Source organism: Prionailurus viverrinus, chromosome C2, assembly GCF_022837055.1.
Source record: "Prionailurus viverrinus isolate Anna chromosome C2, UM_Priviv_1.0, whole genome shotgun sequence".
In the NCBI taxonomy this organism is placed as follows: Eukaryota; Metazoa; Chordata; class Mammalia; order Carnivora; family Felidae; genus Prionailurus; species Prionailurus viverrinus.
The window spans coordinates 113487599-113511394 of NC_062569.1; the positions used below are offsets into that span (position 1 = coordinate 113487599).

A 23796-nucleotide genomic window follows, 5' to 3' on the forward strand; every position below is an offset into this window, starting at 1 on the left:
GATTTGAGATACAATTATGCATATCATAATGTCCTCTCAATTTTATGTGTTACCTATGTAATAGATGGAATCTGTTTTGGGGACTAGGAAATAAATGCAGTCACTCACATTTTTTAAATGTGGCATGGTTAACAGAATTGGGAAAATGAAAGGCATTGCACATATGTGCTAAATTTATGGGATAGGATTGCATATGAAAAGTAAAATCTATATCTGGGATGTGGATATTGGGTGAAGGGAAAGAAGCTTGAAGAGCCTGGGATAGAAAATGAATTGAATAGCCCAGGAAGGACCTTGAACATTATTCATCATTGAATAAGCATTCACTGAAAATGTAAGAGAAGGGAGTGGCATTGTAAGATTCTTTTTTTAGTGAATATATGGTAGTGTAGAAAATAGACTGTAGGGAGAAGAAATTGAGGTCAGGAATACTAGTCAGGAAGATGTTACTGCTATCCACTGGTTCTCAACCCAGTTTACACATTGGAATTCCCTGAGCAACTTTTTGTGCAGAATATAGATTGTGAAGTTTTATTTTGGAATTAGATTTAGTGAGTCAAGAATGAAATCTAATAATCTGCATTTTAGACTTGCTCCTCAAGTGATTCAAATACATATGATATGGCTAGTTCATGGGTGAAATCACATTGATAATGATGGGGAAGATGAAGAGAGAGATGGAAAAGAGTTTAGAATGTAGAAACACTACTTCTGTGACATATTGGAGGTGAAGGGGTGGTCGGTGAAGAATAGAGGAGTCACTCGGTGACTAAATAGATTTCGTGTACCCAAAGAAAATGAAAACACTAATTTGAAAAGGTACATGCACCGCTATGTTTATTGCATCATTCATTATTTAGAATGGCCAAGAAATGGAAGCAACCTAAGTGTCCATCTATAGACAAGTGAATAAGCAAGATGTGGTGTGATACACACACACACACACACACACACACACACACACACGCACACACACACAATGGATATGCACAATGGATATATATGTACATGTACATATTAATATCATATCTGTACCTATATCTACGTATGTATGTATGTATGTATGTATCTATCTATACACACACACACACAATGGAATATTACCAGTCCTAAAAATAGGATAAGATCAGGCCATTTGATACAACAGCAATGGACCCAGAGACTATTACACTAAGTGAAATAAGTCATACTGAGAAAGACAAATATCATATTATTTCACTCATATTGGAGTTTAAAATAATGAATAAACAAAGAGCAGAATAAGACCTATAAATATAGAGAAGAACTTGTTTGCCAGAGGAGTGGGGGAGTGGGCAAAATGGGTGAGTGGGCTTCCAGGTATGGAATGAATAAGTCAGGGAATAAGTCACAGCACAAGGAATATAGTCAATGATTGTAATAGCAATGTATGGTGACAGATGGTAGCTATGCTTGTGGTGAACATAGCACAAGGTATAAACTTTTCCAATTACTGTTTTACACCTGAAACTAATGTAACATTGTGTGTTAACTATACTCAAATTTTAAAAAATTCATTGAAATTAGGATGCATTGCCAGTGTGTAGAGAGAATGTCCTCTGAACAACGAGGTAATAAATACTTTGTTCTATGAATCTACTACAAATAATGACTTAAAAGTCATTGGGGTAACTGAAGGCATACCTATGTATGCATCTATCCATTGGAGAATACACAAAGTGAAGAGAAGGGTGAGGAACTAAACTGACAAAGTACATTAAGGTGGTTATAGAGGATATATATCATTTTTAGATAGCAATCTGATCCTCTTTCTGCTGCATAATCTTAGTGGCAGGCAAAGTTTATGATCCACCCTAGGAGCCAAAGAAGCTACAACTGACTTTCCTGTCCCCCTAACAACTAGAATGAGGGGACATTAGATGTGGATGTGACAACTGAAAACCACCAACACTGGATTTGGAATTTGGAATGAGGGAGAAAAGTGACAAGGAAAAGAGAATTTGAGTTGCTAAGGCAGCCAAGGCACAATATGAAGACTCCAGTAAACGCATCCTGCACTCACACCAATGACCCTGTCAGTGGCATTTCCACATAGCAAGGGAACACAGCCCTCATGGAGCCAGTGGTGGGACACGATTTTTGTTGTTGACAGACTGCCTTGCTTCTTCTGTTGCTGCCCATTTTTTTCCATCTGATTCCTTCTATCTCCCTAGCATTTCTATGTTAGAGAAAATCCATTCATAAGCATCATTTCTTGTTGAAACTAATGGCTGACTGACAGAGATGAAAGTCAGGGAGAGACCAGGAAAGGATACTGAGCAGAATGATCAAGAAGAGAAGGGAAACAGGACAGATGTGTGTCATGAGCATAAAGAGAGGAAGATATTTAGGAAGGACAAAGAAAGTTATGGTACCAATTGCTAAAATACATGCTGCATTAGGACAAGGTGTGAACAGATATAACTGAGAATGGAAATTAAGAGATTTTTAGTGGCTTTAGCGCAAAATTTCCATTATGTGATGCAGTGGAAGACAGAGACTAATGAAAAGTGAATGGGAAACAAATTGCACAGCAGTGAACAGGGAAATTAAATTGAACATCCCAACAATGTGGAGGACACTTGTTGTATGTATGTCGTGGGTGAACAAATAGAACATTTTTTCCCTGATATTGTCTTAATAAAAGTTTTCAAAAGAGAGAAATGGAGAGGAAGGCATTAAGAAGAGAAAGGAGGTAAAAGTAGGAGAAGGAGCAATTTTGGCTGGTGAAACGATCAGGAGATGGAGGAAAAGCATTAAGTAGAGAATAATAGATGGATGGGTCAGTGTGGGAAAGACCACAAAGAAGGAGGAGGAAGGACATATCAGAGATAAGCAATGGACAACAAAAAAGGAGAGGGTCAGAGTTTATCTTAAGCTTGGTTTTCATGTAAAGTTGTCGGCATGTCAATCTTTTCTTTTTCTCTTAAAATTTCCAAATTTATTTTCCTATGGAGTATGTGTATGCAAGAGATTTTAAGTTTAACTTTATAAACCTTGTGCTATTCATATATATACTAACACTGTCTAAAAGTTCTATTTATATTAAAAGTGCTTTCTAATTTTTATTTCAGGAATTAGAACTTATTTTTTCTAGAAATCCTGCTGGTTTTACTTGAGAGCACTTTTTCTCCACCATTTATTTTCAGCACAATAAAACTGAGTCAAAAACCAGAGTGAAATACAAGTGACATAGATAACCAAAACCAATGGTTGCAATTGTTGAATGCATATGATTTGGAAAGGGCTTATTTCCATGTAATCTCAAATCATTAAATAATTGAAAATTCTGAAGTTCAACTTGTGTGTGGTACTTATCAAGCCGTAAAAGCTGGAGCTGCAAAGGGACACTTACTGCCTATTTCCTGCTACATATATAAAAAATAATCAATGAAATTATTGCCAGAAGTGGGAGAAAGGATAGAGTTGATATGCAAGTGGCTTTAAAAGTATTAATCAGAAAATGTGATCACTTAAACAAATGGAGCTTTTAATCAGAATAACCAGAACCATTTCTTATGTAGGAATCATTAAGACCTGATACTTAAATGCAGTTTAAATTGTTTCACATTTTAGTTCACCACACTTATCTTATAAAGTCATTATAGCTATGTTAAGAGATAAAGCATTGTTAAAGGGAGTAATTCAGCCTCACAGTTATTTTGCTTATCTAGATTATGGCCATCAAAATAAAACATACAACTTACACACTATTTTTTTCCATTATTAACCTGGCTTTTTGGCACCTGTAAACCCAATGTGAAATTTTTATAAATGTAATAGTATATCAACTTTGTATAGAAAAGAATAATGAATATTATAGAAATCATTTCTCTCTTACCCATATCTTATAAGAACTTGAGGAAATTGCTTCAAATTGTTAGGCTTTCTAAAGTAGATAAAAATATAGTAGCAACGGAATGACCATAACATAGGTAGCAACTCTTTGTACACTGAGTCACTTTGGAGGCTTCACAAGCTCAGGAAAATGTTGCTTATACCAGTTTGCTTTGAATATGAGTTGGCCAATTGTCATAAAACTATGTGCTTTTGCCAAAAAAAGGAAGGCGTGAAGAACTAAAATTCCCCTAATAGTGCCCAAGGATTCCCCTCAGGACAAAAGTAAGCTGCTCTTTTGAGCATTGTAGATTTGACTTTGTGTGAAAAGTACAGGTATCCCATAGGGCAACACGTTCTGTAGAATACAGACTCTAAAATCATAAACATCAGGTCATGGTGTACATTTCTAATTTTAACAGTTGAAATTGCACTTTATGACACTACTGTGTCCCACAAATGACACTTCTGACGTGTTTACACAAACTTCAGTTTGTCTATATATTTTGATGCTCTGAGTACTTTGATTAATATGGTCTTCTCTAAGCTAAGCATACATGATTTTATTGAGGCCAAAGTTCTAGATTCCTTTCAAGAGCCAACCCCAAGGAAAGTTCCTCCTCAAACAATCTACAGCTCACAATCCAGACCTACACCTAACTCCACATTTTAAGATGAAGTATGATCAGAAATCTTAGGCAAAGTTCAGGGGAGGTCAAAGGGAGAACAAAGATGACGAACCACAGTGAGAGGTGCCATAGATCAGTGCTTCTCAAGCTTTAATGCTTGTGAATCTCCTGGAGACCTTGTTAAAATATAGATTCTGTACCAGTAAGTCTGAGTGGGGTCTAAGGGTCTTCATTTCTAACATGGTTATTGTTGCCTGTGGACATATGTCATCCACAAGGCCTTCATCATTGGAAGGCCTAGATTATCAGAGCGCCTAGGTCATGGGAGAAACACAACGTGGCACATGACAAATGGAGAAGCTAGGAGTAACCAAATGAGGCAAGAAAGGCCAGCGTGGATGGGATCACACACGCCCATAGAGGCTAGTTCAGAGACTTTGTTTTTACCCCAATTTAAAAGACATGAAGTAACTTGAACATGGTGGTAACGTACTCAGGTTTGCCTTTTGTGCATTAGCAATGTTGTCAGTGAACTTTCATTCAGAAAAATAAAATTTAATTTGCTTATTTGTGACATTTTTACTTGACATTTGAAGAGGAGGAAAAAATGTTCAACCTACACATGAGACTTGATTGGTAAGATAAGGAAAAGCAGACAGCATCTTTTTTGGCAGACCAATTAATCAGTTATCTCACTTCCTTATAATTTGGCCTGTGAAGGCCAAAATAGAGAAAAATAAAACAGCTTTAACATAAAGCAAGCTTGACTTACATTTACTGATTCCTTCAATTCTGTATAATTATCTCTTAATTCATTCTGCTGCCTATCTGTGAGTACAGAAGATCTGTAATGCTACTTCCAGTAAGAGTTGTTTTTTCAATTTTAGTCATTTATACAAGTGGGTTGTGGTATCCCTTTGTGGTTTTCACATGTATTTCCCTGATGACACATGATATAAAGTATCTTTTGTGTCCTTTGTTGGTGTCTTTTTATCTTGTTTGTGTCTATTGTTTGTGTCTGATAAGCTGTCACACTGGCTCATTGCACAGGTGACATTATGATGTTCAATCCCAGTGAACAAGAAGTAGCAACTATGCTATGCTTCTTGATAAGACAGGTGCATGACAGAGGGTGAGAAAATGACAAAAATTAAGAGGCCTACTTCAGTGAAATTCCTAGGGAGCCAGTGATACAGGGCATGTGGACATACCCCTTCCAAGGTGAAGGAGAAGTTGTTGCATAAGTCCCCTCCTACAACCAAAGGGGAGTCACAACACCTAGTGAGCCCCTGTGGGTTTGGGACAGAGTATAATCCTCATTTTGGTGTGCTACACTGGCCCATTTACCAAGTGACCAGATAAAATGCTAGTTTTGAGCAGGCTCAGAACAGGAAAAATCTTTGTCGTAAGTGTTGGTTGCTGTGGAAGCTGCTCTGTCGCTGTGCCGTGTGATTCAGCAGATCCAATGGTGCTTTAAGTGGCAGATCAGGCAGGGAGGCTGTTTGGAGCCTTTGGTAGGCTTCTGTAGTGAGCCTCATGTGTGGCCCTTAGAATTTTGGGACAAAGCCCTGCCATCCTTGGTGGATAACTACTCTTCTTTTAAGAAACAGCTGTTGGCCTGCTATAGGCTCTTAGTTTAGACTGGATGCTTAACTATGGGCCACTAATTTAATATGCATCCAAAGTCGCCCTTACAAGCTGGATGTTCTTTGATCCACCAGGACATTAAGTTAGGCATTCACACATTCACAGGCTCATTCTATTGTGAGATGGAACTGGTATATATATATATATATATATACACACACACATACATATATATACACATATTATATATATGTGTGTATATATATATATATATACATATATATATATATATATATATATATGGCTCATATATATGTATATACATATATGTAGGTGCCAGAGCAGGCCCTGAAGGCAACAGCAGTTACATGAAGAAGTGGCCTAGCAGTAGGCTGCTACACTAACCTCTCTCCCAGGATGCATCTATGGGGAGTTCTCTAGGATCAGTTGACAGAGGAAGAAACAAAATTGGGCCTAGTTTATAGATCATTCTGCACAAAATGCAGACATCATCCAAAAGTGGACAGCTACAACATTACAACACTTCTCTGTGACATTCCTGAAGTACAGAGGTGAATGGAAAGTGGCAGAATTTGATGCAGTGCACCTGGTTGTTCACTTTGGAGGACAAATGTCCAGATGTATGATTGTATTCCAATTCATGAGCTATGACTAAGGAAATTTGTAGAAGAGGTATGTGAACAGATCTCTCTGCAAGGGTGAAAAACAGAAAGATATCTGTGTCTCATAAGAACAATCATTAAAGGGTGACGTCAGCAGATAAAGATTTAAATAATAAAGTGGATAGAATAACCTATTTTGGACAATAGTCAGCTTTTTTCTTCAAACATTTCTTTGTCATCATCCAATGGGCTCATGAATAAAGTGACCCAATAGCAAGGAAGGAAGATATGCATGTGTACACATCATGGACTTCCATTTACTAAGGACATCTTGGCTATAGCCATTGCTGAGTGCTCAGTCTACCAGGAACTAAAACATGAGTCTCTTATATACCACTGTTTACTAGAGTGATCAGCCAGCTGCCTGGTGGCAGGTTGATTACATTGGACAGTTTCAATCATAGAAAGGAAGTGTTTTACTCTTACTAGAATAGACATTTACTAGATATAGATTCCGCCCACCCCCATGAATTTGGTTCTACCAAAACCGTTGTCTTGGACTTAACAGAATTCCTTACCCATGTCATAGTATTATACACAACATTTCTTCTGACCAAGGAATTTACTTCACAAAGAAGTGCAGCAATGGGTCTGTGGTCATAGAAGTCACTGCTCTTGCACTGTTCCTTACCATTCTGAAGAAACTTGTTCAGCAAAATAATGGAATGGCCTTTCTGAAGACTCATTTGTAGCAGAACTAGATGCCAATACCTTGCAAGGTTAGAGTACTAAATACTGATTGGCATCAGTATTTAATATGTGGTGATGGTTCCCCTATAACCAGATTCCACAGGTCCAGGAATCAAAGGGTAGAAATGGGAGTTGCACCACTCATTGTTACTCCCTAGTAAACCCCTGGCATAATTTTTGCTTCAGGTTCCCTTGATCTTATGTTCTGATAGCCTAGAGGTCTTGGAGCCAGAAGGAGGAATACTTTCATCAGGACACACAACAGTGATCCATTGAGCTGGAAATTAAGATAGTAAAAAGTTGCTATGGCCAAAGTCAAAGAGGTTGCTGCCTGTGTTCTCCTCTAGGAATTTGATGATTTACTGTTTGACATTTAGATCCTTCATCCATTCTGAATTTATTTTTGTGTATGGTGCAAGAAAGTGGTCCAGTTTCATTCTTCTGCATGTTCTTGTCCAGTTTTCCCAACACTATTTGTTGAAGAGACTCTCTTTTTTCCATTGGATATTCTTTCCTGTTTTGTCGAAGATTAGTTCACCGTATAATTGTGAGTCCATTTCTGGGTTTTCTATTCTGTTCCATTGGTCTATGTGTCTGTTTTTCTGCTAGTGTCCTACTGTCTTGATTATTACAGCTTTGTAATAGAGCTTGAAGTCTGGAATTGTGATGCCTCCAGCTATGCTTTTCTTTTTCAACATTACTTTGGCTATTGAGGGTCCTTTTTCCTTCCATACAATTTTTAGAACTGCTTATTCTAGCTCTGTGAAAAATGCTGATGTTATTTTGATAGGGATTTCATTGAATGTGGAGATTGCTTTGGGTAGTACAGACATTTTAACAGTGTTCGTTCTTCCAATCTAATGAGCATGGAATGTTTTTTCATTTCTTTGTGTCCTCTTCAATTTCTTTCATTAAGTGTTCTATAGTTTGTCAGAATACAGATCTTTTACCTCTTTGGTTAGGTTTATTCCTAGGTATTTTATGGTTTTTGTGCAATTGGAAATGTGATTGATTTCTTGATTTCTCTTTCTGCTGCTTTATTATTGGTGTATAGAAATGCCACCAATTTCTGTACACTGATTTTATATCCTGTGACTTTGCTGAATTCATGTATCAGTTCTAGCAGTGTCTTGGTGGAGTCTCTCAGGTTTTCCATGCAGAATATCCTGTCATCTGAGAAGAGTGAAAAGTTGACCTCTTCCTTGCTGATTAGGATGCCTTTTATTTCTTTTTATTCTCTGATTGCTGAAGCTAGGACTTCTAGTACTATGTTGAACAACAGTGGTGAGAATGGACATCCCTTTCTTGTTCCTGACCCTAGGGGAAAAGCTCTCAGTTTTTCCCATAAAGTTGTGGATTTTTTGCATATGGCCTTTACGATGTTGAGGTGTGTTCCTTGTTTTGTTTTGTTTTTAATTTTTATTTATTTATTTTGACAGAGACAGAGAGAAAGGGAGAGAGAGAATCGTAAGCAGACTCTGAGCTGTCAGCACAGAGCCCAATACAGGACCCAGTCTCACAGACTACAAGATCATGACCTGAGCCAAAATCAAGAATCAGACAATTAACTGACTGAGCCACCCTGGTGCCCTGAGGTATGTTCCTCTATCCCTACTTTATTCAGAGTTTTTATCAAGAAAGGGTGCTATATTTTGTCAAATGCTTTTTCTGCATCTGTTGAGGGAATTATAAGGTTCTTATCCTTTCTTTTATTAATGTCGTGTATCACATTTATTGATTCTTGGATATTGAACCACCTCTACAGCCCAGGAATAAATCTCACTTGATTGTAGTGAATAATTCTTTTAATGTACTGTTGGATTTGATTTGTTAGTAACTTGTTGAGAATTTTTGCATCCATGTTCATCGGGGATATTGGGCTATAATTCTTTTTAGTGTGGTCTTTGGTTTTTGAATAAAGGTAGTGCTGGCTTCATAGAATGAGTTTGGAAGTTTTACTTCCATTTCTCTTTTTTTTGGAACAGTTTCAGAAAACTAGGTATTAATTATCCTTTAAATATCTGGTAAAATTCCCCCGGGAAGCCATCTGGCCCTGGACGCTTGTTCGTTAGAGTATTTTTAATTACCGATTCCATTTCTTTGCTGGTTATGGGTCTGTTCACATTTTCTACTTCTTCCTGTCTCAGTTTTGGTAGTTTATATGTTTCTAGAAATTTATCCATTTCTTCAAGATTGGCCAGTTTGTTGGCATATAATTCTCATAATACTCTCTTTTTATAGTTTGTATTTTTGCAGTGTTGTTTGTGATCTCTTTTGTTTCATTCATGATTTTATTTATTTGAGTCCTTTTTCTTTTCTTTTTGATAAGTCTGGCTAGGATTTTATCAGTTTTGTTAATTTTTTTCCGGGAATCAGTTCTTAGTTTTGTTGATCTGTTCTGTGTTTTTAATTTCTATATCATTTATTTCTCCTCTAATCTTTATTATTTCCCTTCTTCTGCTGGTTTTGGGTGAGGATGTGTTTTCTGCAGCTTTAGAGTGAAATGCTCTGAATATATATGTAAAGTTCACCTGATCCAGTGTGTCATTCAAAGTCATTGTTTCCCTGTTGATCATCTGCTTAGATGATGTGTTCATTGCTACAAGTGGGGTATTAAAGTCCCCAACTATTATTGTATTATTATCAATGAGTTTCTCTAAGTTTTTTATTAATTGATTTATATTTTTTACTTCTTTCAAGTCGGGGACATAAATATTTATAATTGTTAGATCTTTTTGTTGGATAGACCCCTTTATTATGATATAGTGCTTTTCTTCATTTCTTATTGTATTCTTTAGTTTAAAATATAGTTTGTCTGATATAAGTATGGCTATTCAAGCTTTCTTTTGATATCCATTAGCATGATAAATGGTTCTCCACGCCCTCACTTTCAATCTGGAGGTATCTTTGTATCTAAAATGAGTCTCTTATAAGCAGTATATCAATGGGTATTGGTTTTTTTTATCCATTCTGATACCTTGTGTGTTTTGATTGGAACATTTAGTGCATTTACATTAAGAATAAATATTAATATATATATATTTAGTGTCATTGAATTAGCTGTAAAATTGCTGTTCCTGTAGATTGCCTGTGTTCCTTTCTAGTCTATATTGCTTTTGGTCTCTCTTTCCCACTCAAAGGGTCCCCTTTAATAATTCTTGCAAAGCTTTTAGTATTGGATAAAGGGCAAGTTTCCAAAATATATTAAGAGCTTATCAAACTCAACTCCCCAACAATAAATAATTCAATTAAGAAATAGGCAGAACACATGGACAGACATTTCTCCAAAGAAGACATAAAGATGGCTAATAGACACATGAAAAAAATGCTCAACATCACTCATCATCAGGGAAATACAAATCAAAATTACAAGATACCACCTCACGCCTATCAGAATGGTTAAAATGAACTCAAGAAACAACAGATGTTGGTGAGGATGTGGAGAACGGGGAACCCTCTTACACTGTTGGGGGGATGTAAACTGGTTCAGCCACTCTGGAAAACAGTGTAGAATTTCCTCAAAAAGTTAAAGATAGAGCTACCCTACTACCCAGCCATTGCCCTAGCAGGAATTTATCTATAGGATACAAAAATATTGATTCAAAAGGGAATATGCACCCCAATGTTTATAGCAGCACTATCAACAACAGCCGAATTATGGAAAGAGCCTGAATGTCCATCAACTGATGAGTGGATAAGGCAGAGGGTATATACACACAATGGAATATTACCCAGCCATCAAAAAGAATGAATTTTTGCCTTTTCCATGTGGATGGAACTAGAGTATAATATGGTAAGCCAAATAACTCAGTCAGAGAAAGACAAATACCATATGATTTCATTAATATGTGGAATTTAAGAAGCAAAACTGATGAACATAAGGGAAGGGAAGGAAAAATAAAATAATATAAAAACAGAGAGGGAGGCAAACCATAAGAGACTCTTAACTGTAGAGAATAAACTGAGGGTTGCTGGATGGGAAGCATGTGGGGGGATGGGATAAATGGGTGATGGGCATTAAGGAGGCCACTTATTGTGATAAGCACTGGGTGTTATATGGAATGATAAATCACTGAATTCTACTCCTGAAGCCAATATGACACTATATGTTAAATAACTTGAATTTAAATAAAATCTTGAAGAAAGAAAAAAAAATATCAGCATGGTTTCTTTGAGTTCTACATTCCTTGAATGGTCAGAAAAAAATGAAGTTACTGTGTTGGCTCTGGTGGTTGATGCTGATTATCAAGGGAAAATGGGACTAGTCCACAGTGGAGGTAAGGATGAATGTGTCTGGAATACAGATCATTTAGGGTGTCTCTCAGTATATCATTCCTTGTGATTATGGTCAATATAAAACTTCAAAAAATTAATGTAGGAAGGACTTCTATTGGCCCAGACTCTTTAGGAATAAAAGTTTGTGTTACCCCATCAGGTAAAGGACCTGACCAGATGAGGTACTTACTGAAGGCAGAGGGAATATGGAATGGGTAATAGAGTACTGTAGTTATAAATTCTAAGTGTATATACATAATCAGTTACAGAAATGAGGACAGCAATTGCCAGGAGTATTTGCCTCCTTAATTTTATGAGTACGTTTTTGCGTGCCTGTATGTGTACATGTAGCAAATGTCTTTGTTTTCTTTTCACTATTATTCCTTTATCCATGTAACATAAGATGTATTGCCTATATCTTATAGTAATTAAGCATTGTTAATTTGACATCATAATATTTAAGTTACCAGATATCAAAAAGATGAGTAAATATTACTCAAGGAATTCACTTCCTCCTCTGGGGAAGGGTTTAGTGCATTTTCGATGTACACGGCATACTTTAATCATGTGAGGCAGAATTATCACCATGCTGTTGTCCTAATTTGGGGATTAAATATAATTTAAGGAATTGCATGTGTGTGTGTGTGTGTGTGTGTGTGTGTGTGCGCGCGCGCAAAGTGACATCGGGTGGACTTATGATGTTTCATTTTATGTGTCAATTTGACTAGACTGCAGGATGTCCAGATATCTTATTAAACATTTTTTCTGGTTGTGTTTGTAAGAGTATTTTCAAAAGTTATTAGTATTGAATTGGTGGACTAAGTAAAGCAGATAGGTCTCACCATTATGGTGAGGGCCTGAATTAAACAAAAAAGACAGAGGATGGCTGAATGTGTCTCTGCCTGGCTGGTTTACATTGATCTTTCCCTGCCCTTGGTGATCCTGATTTGAGGACTCAGACTTGGCCTGGAATCTATACCATAGTTCTCCTGGGTCAGGCCTTTAAGCTACAACAAAGGCTCTCCCTGTCTCTAGCTTGCAAACGGCAGTTTCTCAGACTTAATAATTATATGAGCCAATTTTGTATTAAAAAATCTTTATATTATAAAGATTTCTTCTTATAGATCTATATCTATATAATCATATTGATTCTGCAACACTGGAAAATCCTATACCAATAAAACAATTCATTGTGATTTATTCAATTTCTTGCTTTATATTGAAAATAGAAGAAAATGTCATGATGCTACTGTTAGCTGTTTCCCACAAATAAGTCTTTTAGGTAGGTAGGTAGGTAGGTAGGTAGGTAATTAAGTGGGCTTCACACCCAGCATGGAGGCAAACACAGGGCTTGAACTCATGACCCTGAGTTCAAGAGCTGAGATGCAGAATCAGACACTTAACTGACTGAGCCATGCATGCACTCCAAATAAGTCTCATTTAGAAAGTACCTTCTCAGAAGAGGTAAACATCACTTTATTATAACATCTGGAACATCTTGTTTGTGAATTTTCATTGATAATGATGAACCTAAAGTTGATCCAGCTTGAAATTTCTTTTTTTCTTCATTTTCTTAAATTAAATTTTAGTTAACATACAGTACAATATTGGTTTCAGGAGTAGAATTCAGTGATTCATCACTTACATACAACACCCAGTGCTCATCACAAGTGCCCTCCTTAATACCCATCACCCATCTAGCCCAACTCCAACTCTCCTCCATCAACCCTCAGTTTGTTCTCTATTGTTAAGAGTCTCTTGTGGTTTATTTCCCTCTTTTCTCTTTCTTCCCCGTTTCCCATATGTTCATCTGCTTTGTTTCTTAAATAAGCTTGAAAATTCTTTTTTTTTTTTAATTAACTGAGGTCCTATCCATTAACCTTACTCAAATGAGGCATTGGAGTTTTGATTTGCTATCATCACTTTCAATCATGGCACCGAAAAGAAAGTTATAAAATGGTCCACAATTCTTCATCCTTTGAAACAGAAGCCCAAATGAAATCTGGACCCACCCTCCCATAGTAGGGAGGAAAGTACAAACCAGAAGGTAGAAACCTTTAGAATATTTGTATTCTGTGTTTTAAGTAGGAGATAGCGAATGTGTAGAAACTCTATTTTGACTGGTCTCTAAATATTACAAAAATTTTGCTTCACTGATTATTTTAAAACAGTGTTTTCTAAGTATGGTTTTAAACCAACAGAATTAACATTGCTGACTCAGAAACACTAATGGTGGAGCCTGTCAATATATTTTCACAAACTCTCCACATGATCTTAATGTTCACTAAAGTTTAAAGTCCACCATTTTAAAAGAACAACAACATGAAAGCCTATACCAGAGAGATTGTGACATACACCTAATACACATACTCAGTAAGATTTTGCCAAAGCTAGTCTACAACCTAGATGTTGAGAAATACTGTTCTAGTGTTGATTGGTGTTTATTTTTTTTTCTTAACCTGGTTCTTTGAATACAATCTAAGATACTTTTTTCAACAATCTTCTGAACAATAGAAAGTGTTGGAAAGTGATGAAAAAAATGTATATACTATATGTGTTTGAAGAGGTAGGAACTATAAGTTATTTTATTTTTAAATTTTTATTCAAGTATAATTAACATACAGTGTTATATTTCAGATGTACAATATAGTGATTCAACAATTCTATACATTTCTCACAGTTCATCATGGTAAGTGTACTCTTAATCTCTTTTATCTGTTTTACCCATCCTCCCCTCTGATAACCACCAGTTTGTTCTCTGTATTTTTCTGCTTTTTATATTTGTCTTTTTTTCTTTGTTTTGTTCATTTGTTTTATTTCTTAAATTCCACATCTGAGTAAAATCATATGGCATATTTTTTTCTCCAACTTACATTTCACTTAACATAGTACTCTCTAGGTCCTTCCATGTTTTTGCAAATAGCAAGATTTCATTCTTTTTTATAGCTGAGTAATATTCCACTATTACAATTTCTTCTTCATGCATTCATTTATGGATAGGCACTTAGGTCACTCCCACATCTTGGCTATTGTAAACAATGCTGCAATAAACATAGGGTTGCATATATCATTCTGAATTAGTTTTTTCATTTTCTTCAGGTAAATACTCAGTAGGAGAATTACTGTATGATATGATAATTCTGTTTATATTTTTGAGGAACCTCCGTACTGTTTTTTACAGTGGCTACACCAGTTTGCATTCCCACCAAATGCATGAGAGTTCCCTTTTGTCCTTTGTTATTTCTTTTGTCTTTTTTTATTTAATTTTTTTAATGTTTGTTTATTTTTGAGAGAACAGAGTGTGAGCAGGGGAGGGACAGAGAGAGAGAGGGAGACACAGAATCTGAAGGAAGCTCTAGGCTCTTGGCTGTCAGACCAGAGCCCGATGCAGGGCTAAACTCATGGACCGCAAGATCATGACCTGAGCCAAAGTTGGATGCTGAACCTACTGAGCTACCCAGGCACCCCTGTCCTTTGTTATTTCTTGCAGCTTGATTTTAGACACTTTGACAGGTATAAGGTGGTGTCTAATTGTCATTTTTATTTGCATTTCCCTGATAATTAGTAACATTGAGCATCTTTTCATTGTCTGTTGGCCATCTGTATGTCTTCTTTGGAGAAATGTCTATTTAGGTCCACTACCCATTTTTAATCAGATGGTTTGGGTTTCCTGGTGTTCAGTTGTATAAATTCTTTATGTATTTTGGATATTAACCACTTATTAGATATATCATTTGCAAGTATCTTCTCCATTTCAGTAGGTTGCCTTTTTGTTTTGTTGGTGGTTTTCTTCACTGTGCAGAAGCTTTTTATAGGAACTGTGAGTTCTTTTAATCTCCAGATTAAGAAAACGAATGCACCTTGATAATAAAGAGCATTTCAAGTATGTTATCTATATTTCTAAGGGATGGTTTAATCCCACATCAGCAGTGGTCATTCCAGACAACTAGGTGAATTTAGCATTGTGATATCCTTTACATCTAAATATCTATTAAATAATACATATATAATTTCATAGTTTCTTTTCAAAGGAATCAGCAGAATTAAAATATGGGCTTTACACAGATGTATATTTTACCTCTTTCCAAACATGCTACTTAGATGACAAAAATAATGTATAAAATGAATAGATCTGTAACAGAAATGATAATAAGATTACACCAATGAACAAAGCTTTTTGGTGAATTTCTAGAAGGAATAAAGTAGTTGGTATTTTCCTGAAGTTCAAACTGGAACAAAGGAATCTATAGACCTGACATACACAACAGGTGGCTGCAGAGGAAATCTGAGCTCCTGAGAGGCCCCCAACTGTCCGTCCCATACTCATCCAGCCTAAGTAAGACTTGACAGGTAACACATCATGCTCACAGAGTCACAGCTGGATGTAAAACTTCTCATTCAAAGAAAAAAACAGGAAAACAGACCTTTCTGATGGCTAAAGAAATACACAGTAGTAGTTCATATTATTATTTTAGCTTTGGTGTCATAACAACAAATGAATGAAAAAAATCTAGACAATTGACAAGAAAAAGCAGAACAAAGGGAATATTATATAGCAACAAAAATCAATGTAGCTACAGCTTTACGAAATAACATGAATTCTTCAGGTTTTAAGAGTAAAAGCAGTTGGACTGTGATCCATTCATTTCCTTTACTGGGTCTTTAGGGCATCTCCTCAGAGAAACAAAAAGAGGGCAGATTACCTGTTTTAATCTTGTGACTTGTACTTCCAGAAATACATAATAATGACTTTAGTTTTAAATATTTATATGTTTTATATCTTTAAACAAATATCTAATTAAAGGGCTTCTCCTTGATATTTTGTTATGTTTTCTCAGGTGCTAAATCTAGTGTTAAGAAGAAGAATTCACTACTGGGGGCACCTGGGTGGCTCAGTTGGTTGAGCATCCGACTTCAGCTCAAGTCATGATCTCACAGTTCATGAGTTTGAGCCCCGCATGGGACTCTGTGCTGACAGCTCAGAGCCTGGAGCCTGCTTCAAATTCTGTGTCTCCCTCTCTCTGCCCTTTCCCCACACATGCTCTGTCTCTCTCTGTCTCTCAAAAAATGAATAAATGTTAAAAAAAAATTTTTTTTAAATGAAGAATTCACTATTGGTTTATGATAGTTGAGATTATCGTGAAAGAAACAGGAAGGGGAGCTGGCCTGCAGCAGCCATACCATACCTAGTAATCTCTCTGAGCTCATGACAGTCTACTGTATTCCACATATTTAGGCTGTAAGATTTTTAAATTTTATAAGTATTTCACAAATACTTACTTAGGACCTTGTGCGTAAGTCATGTCCTATGCACTGCACAAGACAGAAAGAGTTCTAGGACTTCTAAATTGTCATCTAAATGTGTAGACCAAAAATAAGTACTATTGAAGACCAAGTGTGATCTAAGGATAAATAAACTAACAATGCTTCACATGAATATGCATTCCTATCCTCTTTAAAGTAATCTGCAAATGCATCAAGGAAGCTGTAACATTTAAGATAGAACTTGAAGAAAAGATATCATTTCAATTGCAAATAAAAATTGGTAGTTGTGGTGTGGAGTGGAGGATTTTATTCTGCCTGGAGGGATGCATATGAGAAAAATGCTGAACCTGAGAGAGTGAGGTATGTCTAAAAAGCTTTCAGTAACTCTATTTGGATTTAACACAGGACCTGTTAGGGGAATTAGGAGGAAAGGGACTTCATAATTAAGCCAAGGTTTAAAAAAATGGGGCACCGGGTGGCTCAGTCAGTTAAGCACCCAACTTTGGCTCAGGTCATGATCTCACAGGCATGTATAGGGCTCTGCACTGACAGCTCAGGGCCTGGAGCCTGCTTCAGATTCTGTGTCTCCCTCTCTCTGTCCCTTCCCTGCTCACGCTATGTCTCTCTCTCCTTAAAAAATAAATAAATACTAAAAAAAAATAAAAATAAAAGCCTCAATGCCAGGGTGAATAAATGCAGGGTAGAAAAGATGCTGGTAGATATATAACATATAATCTGGACTTACGCATGAACAAACAAATACATGCATATATATGTACATAAATCCATATATATATATATATATATATATATATATATATATATATGCCATATATCCACATAAGCTAGTAGCAAAGACATTCTATTAAATGTTATTGAAAAGGGATATCATTAATCTGAATTATGCTTATAAAGAACAACCTAACACCTATGTTTTGGAATTAAAAGAGAATAAGCAAGAGGAAGGGGTTAAGTAACTATAGAGTTTCACAAATCACAGAGGTAGGTAATTATGGGGGTGAGAGCCTTAGTGGTATCAGTAGGACCGTGTACAGAATTAGTGGTGAGAGAGGAAAGGTGGGGTGGACTTGAAGATGAATCACTCATTAAATTTAGCAAATGGAATGTAACAATAAGTAACATTAATGGACTTTGAGGCACAAAACATCTAAACTCTTGTTGATTTTCATGTCTCTCTGAGCCACTCACTGCACGCTATGACATTTTATCAACTTAACATTATTTGGACTTTGGTAATGTACATTTGAAGCCCTATTTGAAGATTATTAGTTTTGGTTATTAGTGAAGTTTTCCAGATTGCCCAACCACATACAAACATAGTTAGAAAGGACCCATAGAAGGCATCATAGACAATGAGAGGCAACTTGCCTTTGCCCCCTGTAAGCACCCTAAGCTAAGCATCTCTTATAGTTTGGCCCTGTCTTCATTGTCTTAACACCCTTGTCATTTTTACCCTGTTTCTCCTATTTCTTTTTATTTCTTTCTGTGACATGAAAGTTGAACCTCCACAAGAAGCAAAATTCACCAGGCTTCAAATAAGTGGAAAGAAAAACCTTTTGAGGGCTGCAGAATTCCTAGAATTTGCCTCTGTTCACTCAAACACAAATCTGCCTATACTATCACACTAAATTCAATATGGGTCTCCAGGCTATCGAGCTGTATAAGGATCAAAGACATAGTAATCAAGTTCTATTCAGAGGCACTATGTATTTTAGTACTTAATGCATTTATAAAGTCACACTGAAGAATGTACAAGCCTGTGAAATGTTTTCATTTTTGTTTTCTCCTTTATTTAAGTATGATAGGAATGCCTGATTAAAATTCCTTGTGTGTTTTTGACTAGCAAAGACAAATATTTTAAGTAGATTATCAGGTTCTCCCACCTTAAGTCATTAAAACAGTAGGGCAAATGGGGTGCTGCAGTGGTTCAGTCAGTTAAGCGTCTGACTCTTGATTTTGGCTCAGGTCATGATCTCATGGTTTGTGAGATCGAGCAAGCCCCATGTGGGGCTCTGCACTGACAGTATGATCCTGCTTGAGATTCTCTCTCTTCCTCCCTCTCTATCCCTCCTCTGCTCTTATGCATGCATGCACACTCTCTCTCAAAATAAGCAAAGATTTAAAAATAAATAAATGAAAGATTAGGGCAATTATAACTGCAAACAAATTTTAATACTAATGAACACATAGCAATATCTAATCTGCACAATCTTGTCATTTTAATGAAAGGAGAATAGATATTAGTATGAGATCTAAGCTTTTCTCTTTAACATTTTTCTCAGTGAATCTATGACTTTCTTATTTCTCAAGCTATAGATAATTGGATTTAACACAGGAATTATGACAGTGTAAAATAGAGAGTCCATCATATCTTGATCATCTGCTTGTGCAGATACAGGGCGCACATACATGAAGAGAAGAGGACCATAGTACAAAGAGACAGATAAGAGATGGGTTCCACAGGTGGAGAAGGCTTTCCTTATGTCTTGTAGAGACTTCTTTTTTAAGATTGTAAAGAGAACTGATGTGTAAGAGACAAGAACAGTCAGAATGGTGAACATCTGAATTGATCCAGAAAAAATAAATACTATCAGAACATTAATAGAAGGATCAGTACAAGAAATTTTAAATAATGGCATGATGTCACAGTAAAAGTGATGTATTATGTTAGAATTACAGAACGTTAATCTGAATAAAAAGCCTGTATGAATTATGGCATGAAGAAGTCCACCTACAAATGATGAAACTAATAGCTGCATGGATAGTCTACTGGTCATAATTACTGGATAAAGTAAAGGCTTGCATATGGCCACATATCGATCATATGCCATTGTTGCCAGCAGAAAACATTCTGTGGTGGCACTCATTACAAAGGAAAAAAATTGTATCATGCATTCAGAGAGAGAAATCATCTTGCCCTTGGCAAAAAAGTTGACCAACATCTTGGGGGTCACCGTGGATGATATCCAAACATCCACAAATGCCAGATTCCCAAGGAAAAAGTACATGGGGATGTGAAGCTGAGGCTCATTGCATATGAGAGAAATCAGACCAAGGTTTCCCACAATGGTGATGAGATATATAACTAGGAATACCAGGAACAAAGGAATTTGCCACTCTGGTTGATATGTAAGTCCCATGAGAACAAACTCTTTTAGCTCTGTTGCATTTTTAGTTCCCATATTCTTAATAGATGGCATCTGAAATTAAATGCAATAAATGTAAAAAGAACACTCATTAAGGTTTATAAAAGAAAATTCAGTGAGGGTAACTGAAATAAAACCGTACACTAGCCTGAAGACCCTTCAATTTTATTTACTCTTACATGGAAGCTATTTGGGGGAATTGTTATGTTGGAAAAAAACACAATTATTTCAATTCAAAATATGTAAAGAATAAGCAGATTTAGGAGACAGGAAAAACATTCTGAACATGAGCAAACTTATGGAGTAACAATTGAATGAAGTAGGGAAATTCTGTGTGTAGAACATTGATGCAGCATCAAAAGTGAAGATGTTAGAAGGGCTTGGATTATACAGAGTTGAATGCCATGTGAAATATCTTCAATTTTATTCTCCAAACAATAGGCGTGGGCTGAAAACTTTTAAGATGTGGAATGACATCATCAGATATTTGTTAAATTAAATGTTTGGTAGTAGTAAATAGGCTGAAGGGAGGGGACACTAGAGTTAAGGATACTAATCAGGAAGCTGTTACTAACGTCCAGTGATTCCCAAACCAAATTATACATCAGAATTGTCTAAGGGAGTTTTTGTACAAAATACAGATTGTGAGATATTAATGTAGAGATTAATTTGGTAGCTCATAATTTGGTTGTAATAATATGCATTATATAAATGCTCCCCAGTTGATTAAATAGCATGTGAAGTTCTTAGTCCATGTGTGATATGACATTGGGGGTGATGAGTGGGACAAAGAGATAGATCAAAATAAGTCAGAGTGTGTAGTTACGAGGACTCGGTAACCTATTACATGTGAGGGGAGGTGGTCAGTGAAGGAAGAAGACACTTGGTGCCTGGATAGATGGTCATCAAAAACTGAGACTGAGGACTCAGGCATACTGGCCAATTTTTGCAAGGAGCATTCTGGGACCATCCAGGTGAGATGTACTCACCAATATTGTTCTATAAGATCTTAATAGAAATGACTTGGGAGTCGTTGGGGTGACTAAAAGCATAGTTATATATGACTCACCCATTAGAGACTGTGCATAAATTAAAAACAAGGAGGGCATAGAAAGTAACTTCAGAAAGTTGTAGTAAAGAGATTATGAAATGGATGTAAATCGTTTATTAGATGGATAATATTTGACCCTCTGTTCTACCACATGAGTCTTGGTGGCAGACAAAAGCTGTCATCCAGCCTAGAAGCCAGCAGTTCTAGAAACTTTCCCATCCCCTTGCACATAGAATGAGGGGACTTGATGTAGGTTTGGCCAAACACCTACTCTGGATTTGGAATATGGAGAGAAGTAAACAAAAGTTCAGGGGGAAAAAAAGAATTTTCATTGCTAAATCAATCAAGGGAGCAATATTAAGACCTCAGAAAATGGATCCTACACCCACATCAGTGGCATTATCGGTGTGAGCTATTGCATTCCACATTCAGCAGCAAGGCAACAGCTCTTTTTGAGTTAGATAGAAGAGGGACATAATTTTGGCTGCTGACAATCTGTCTTTATGTTCCTGTCCATTTCTCCAGTGGGTTTCTCCAACTCCTCTAGAAATTCTATGTTAAAGCCACTTTCCATTCAATTAACTCTTTCCCTCTTGCAACGAACAGCTGTGGCTTATACAATAGGAGAAAAGGAAAGACCAGAAAAGGATACTGGGCAGAGTGATCATAGAAGCATAAAGGAATTGTAAAGCTGAGTGTTGTGGAATTAAAGAGAGTGAAGTACAGTGCCAAAAGTGAAGTAAGTGCTCTGGTAGGATAAGGAGTGATCAGTGATCATTAAATGTGGGAATTAAGAGATTAGCAGTGGCTTTAGTGAGAGCAGTTTCTATTTTGTGATAGAGTTGAAGTCAGAGAGTAATGAGTAGTGAATGGGAAACAAATGGCACAACAGCGAAGAGAATGAAATAGAGACTCCAAGGAATGTGAAGAGCAGATAGCATTTGTCTGCTGCCCGCTATGAGTATCCATAGTGTATTCATAGATGGATAGGTGTAGGAAAGACCAGACAGTGAAGAGGGAGAGAGGAAGTATTAGAGAAAGGCTGAAGATGAAACGAGGAAAAAGCTCAGAGATTGGGGGTAAATATTTGTCTTAATTCTGGTTTTTATTAAAAGTTGTCAATACTGAGAATACTTTCTTTTTCTTTTATTCAAAATTCCAACTTTATTATACCATGGAAAATGTATATGAAAGAGACTGTCATTTTAATTTATGCTAGAAACTTTATATAGTTCACAAATATACTAGCACTGCTGAAAGTTCTTTGCATATTTAAAAGTTGCTTTGTCTTTGTTTTTACTGTGATTAGAACTGACTTTCTCTAGCTATTCCCATCAAGGGCTTGAGAGCCCTTTCTTCTCCACCAATATTTTTTTTTTGCAGAATAAAATTGAGGCAAAAATGGGAACCTAGTGCATGCAATATAAATAACTAATGCCAATAATTGTAATTGTTAAATGTATATTTATTTGGAATGGATTTCCTTCCATGCAATCCCAAATCAGTAAATAATTGAAAAATCTTAAATCCAATTTGTGGGCCCTTATTAAGTTAGAAAGTGGAAATAACACTGGAGGGACATTTTCTGCATTTTCATACTCAAGTTATTGTCAGAGGTGAGTGAAAGTATACATAGGGTAATATTTAATTGATTTAACTTAAAAGTTTAATTATAGAATGTGGTTAATTAAATGGAATAAGTATTTTGAACAGAATCATCCGAAAGATTTCTTACATAGGAAATATTATAACCTAAATCCTTAAACCCTCTTTTAAATTGTTTAATATTCTAGTTCATCAGAAGTATCCCACAGAGCCATTATAATTTTGCTAATCAGATAATTAAATTATTAAAAAGTACAATTCAGTTTTAGAGCTATTTTGCTTACCCAGATTTTATTCACAATTGTAAAATATATAGATTATTCATTATTTGTTTTCCATTTCCAGCTGCTGATTTGGGTATTATAGAAACCAAATCAAAATTTTTATAAACTTAACAGTATTTTTAACTTTCTATAAAAAATGAGTATTACAAAAATCATTCTCTCTTACCAATATCTGTTAAAAAATTGTGGTGATCCTTGCAGTGTTAGGCTGGAAAAAAAACACAGTTGCACAGGAATAACAATAGCATAGGCAGTAATTCTTTGCATACTGATTCATTTTGGAGGTTTCATTTACCAAGCTCAGGAAAATGTTGTTTATATCAATTTGCTTTGAACACAAGAGTCAACCAGTTGTAGAACTGTGTGTTTTGGCCAGACGAGGAAAGAGTGAAGAACTAAAATTCCCCTAATAGTACCCAAGGGTTCCCTTTAGGAAAAAACTAAGCTATTCTTCTGGGTATTATAGATTTGAATTTGTATGAGAAGTCCAGATGTCCCATAGGGCATTACAGCCTGTTAAATCATAGACATCAAGTCATGGTATATAGTTCTAGTTTTAACAGTTGAAGATGCACTGTAAGCCAGTACTTTCCTACCACAGATGACACTTCGGACCTGTTTATGCAAATTAGTTTATAAAATGTGGTGCTCTGAGTGCTTTGATTAATATGTTCTTGTCTGAGGTAATCATACATGATTTTATTG

At 36.1% G+C, this 23796-nt stretch overlaps 1 protein-coding gene across 1 annotated transcript; it reads right to left on the reverse strand.

Annotated features, from left to right (window-relative positions):
- Positions 1–19257: 19257 nt before the first annotated feature.
- Positions 19258–20187, reverse strand: LOC125175238 (olfactory receptor 5H2-like). Its single transcript, XM_047875618.1, has one exon. The coding sequence runs from the start codon at positions 20185–20187 to the stop codon at positions 19258–19260; it is 930 nt and encodes a 309-aa protein (XP_047731574.1).
- Positions 20188–23796: the final 3609 nt, after the last annotated feature.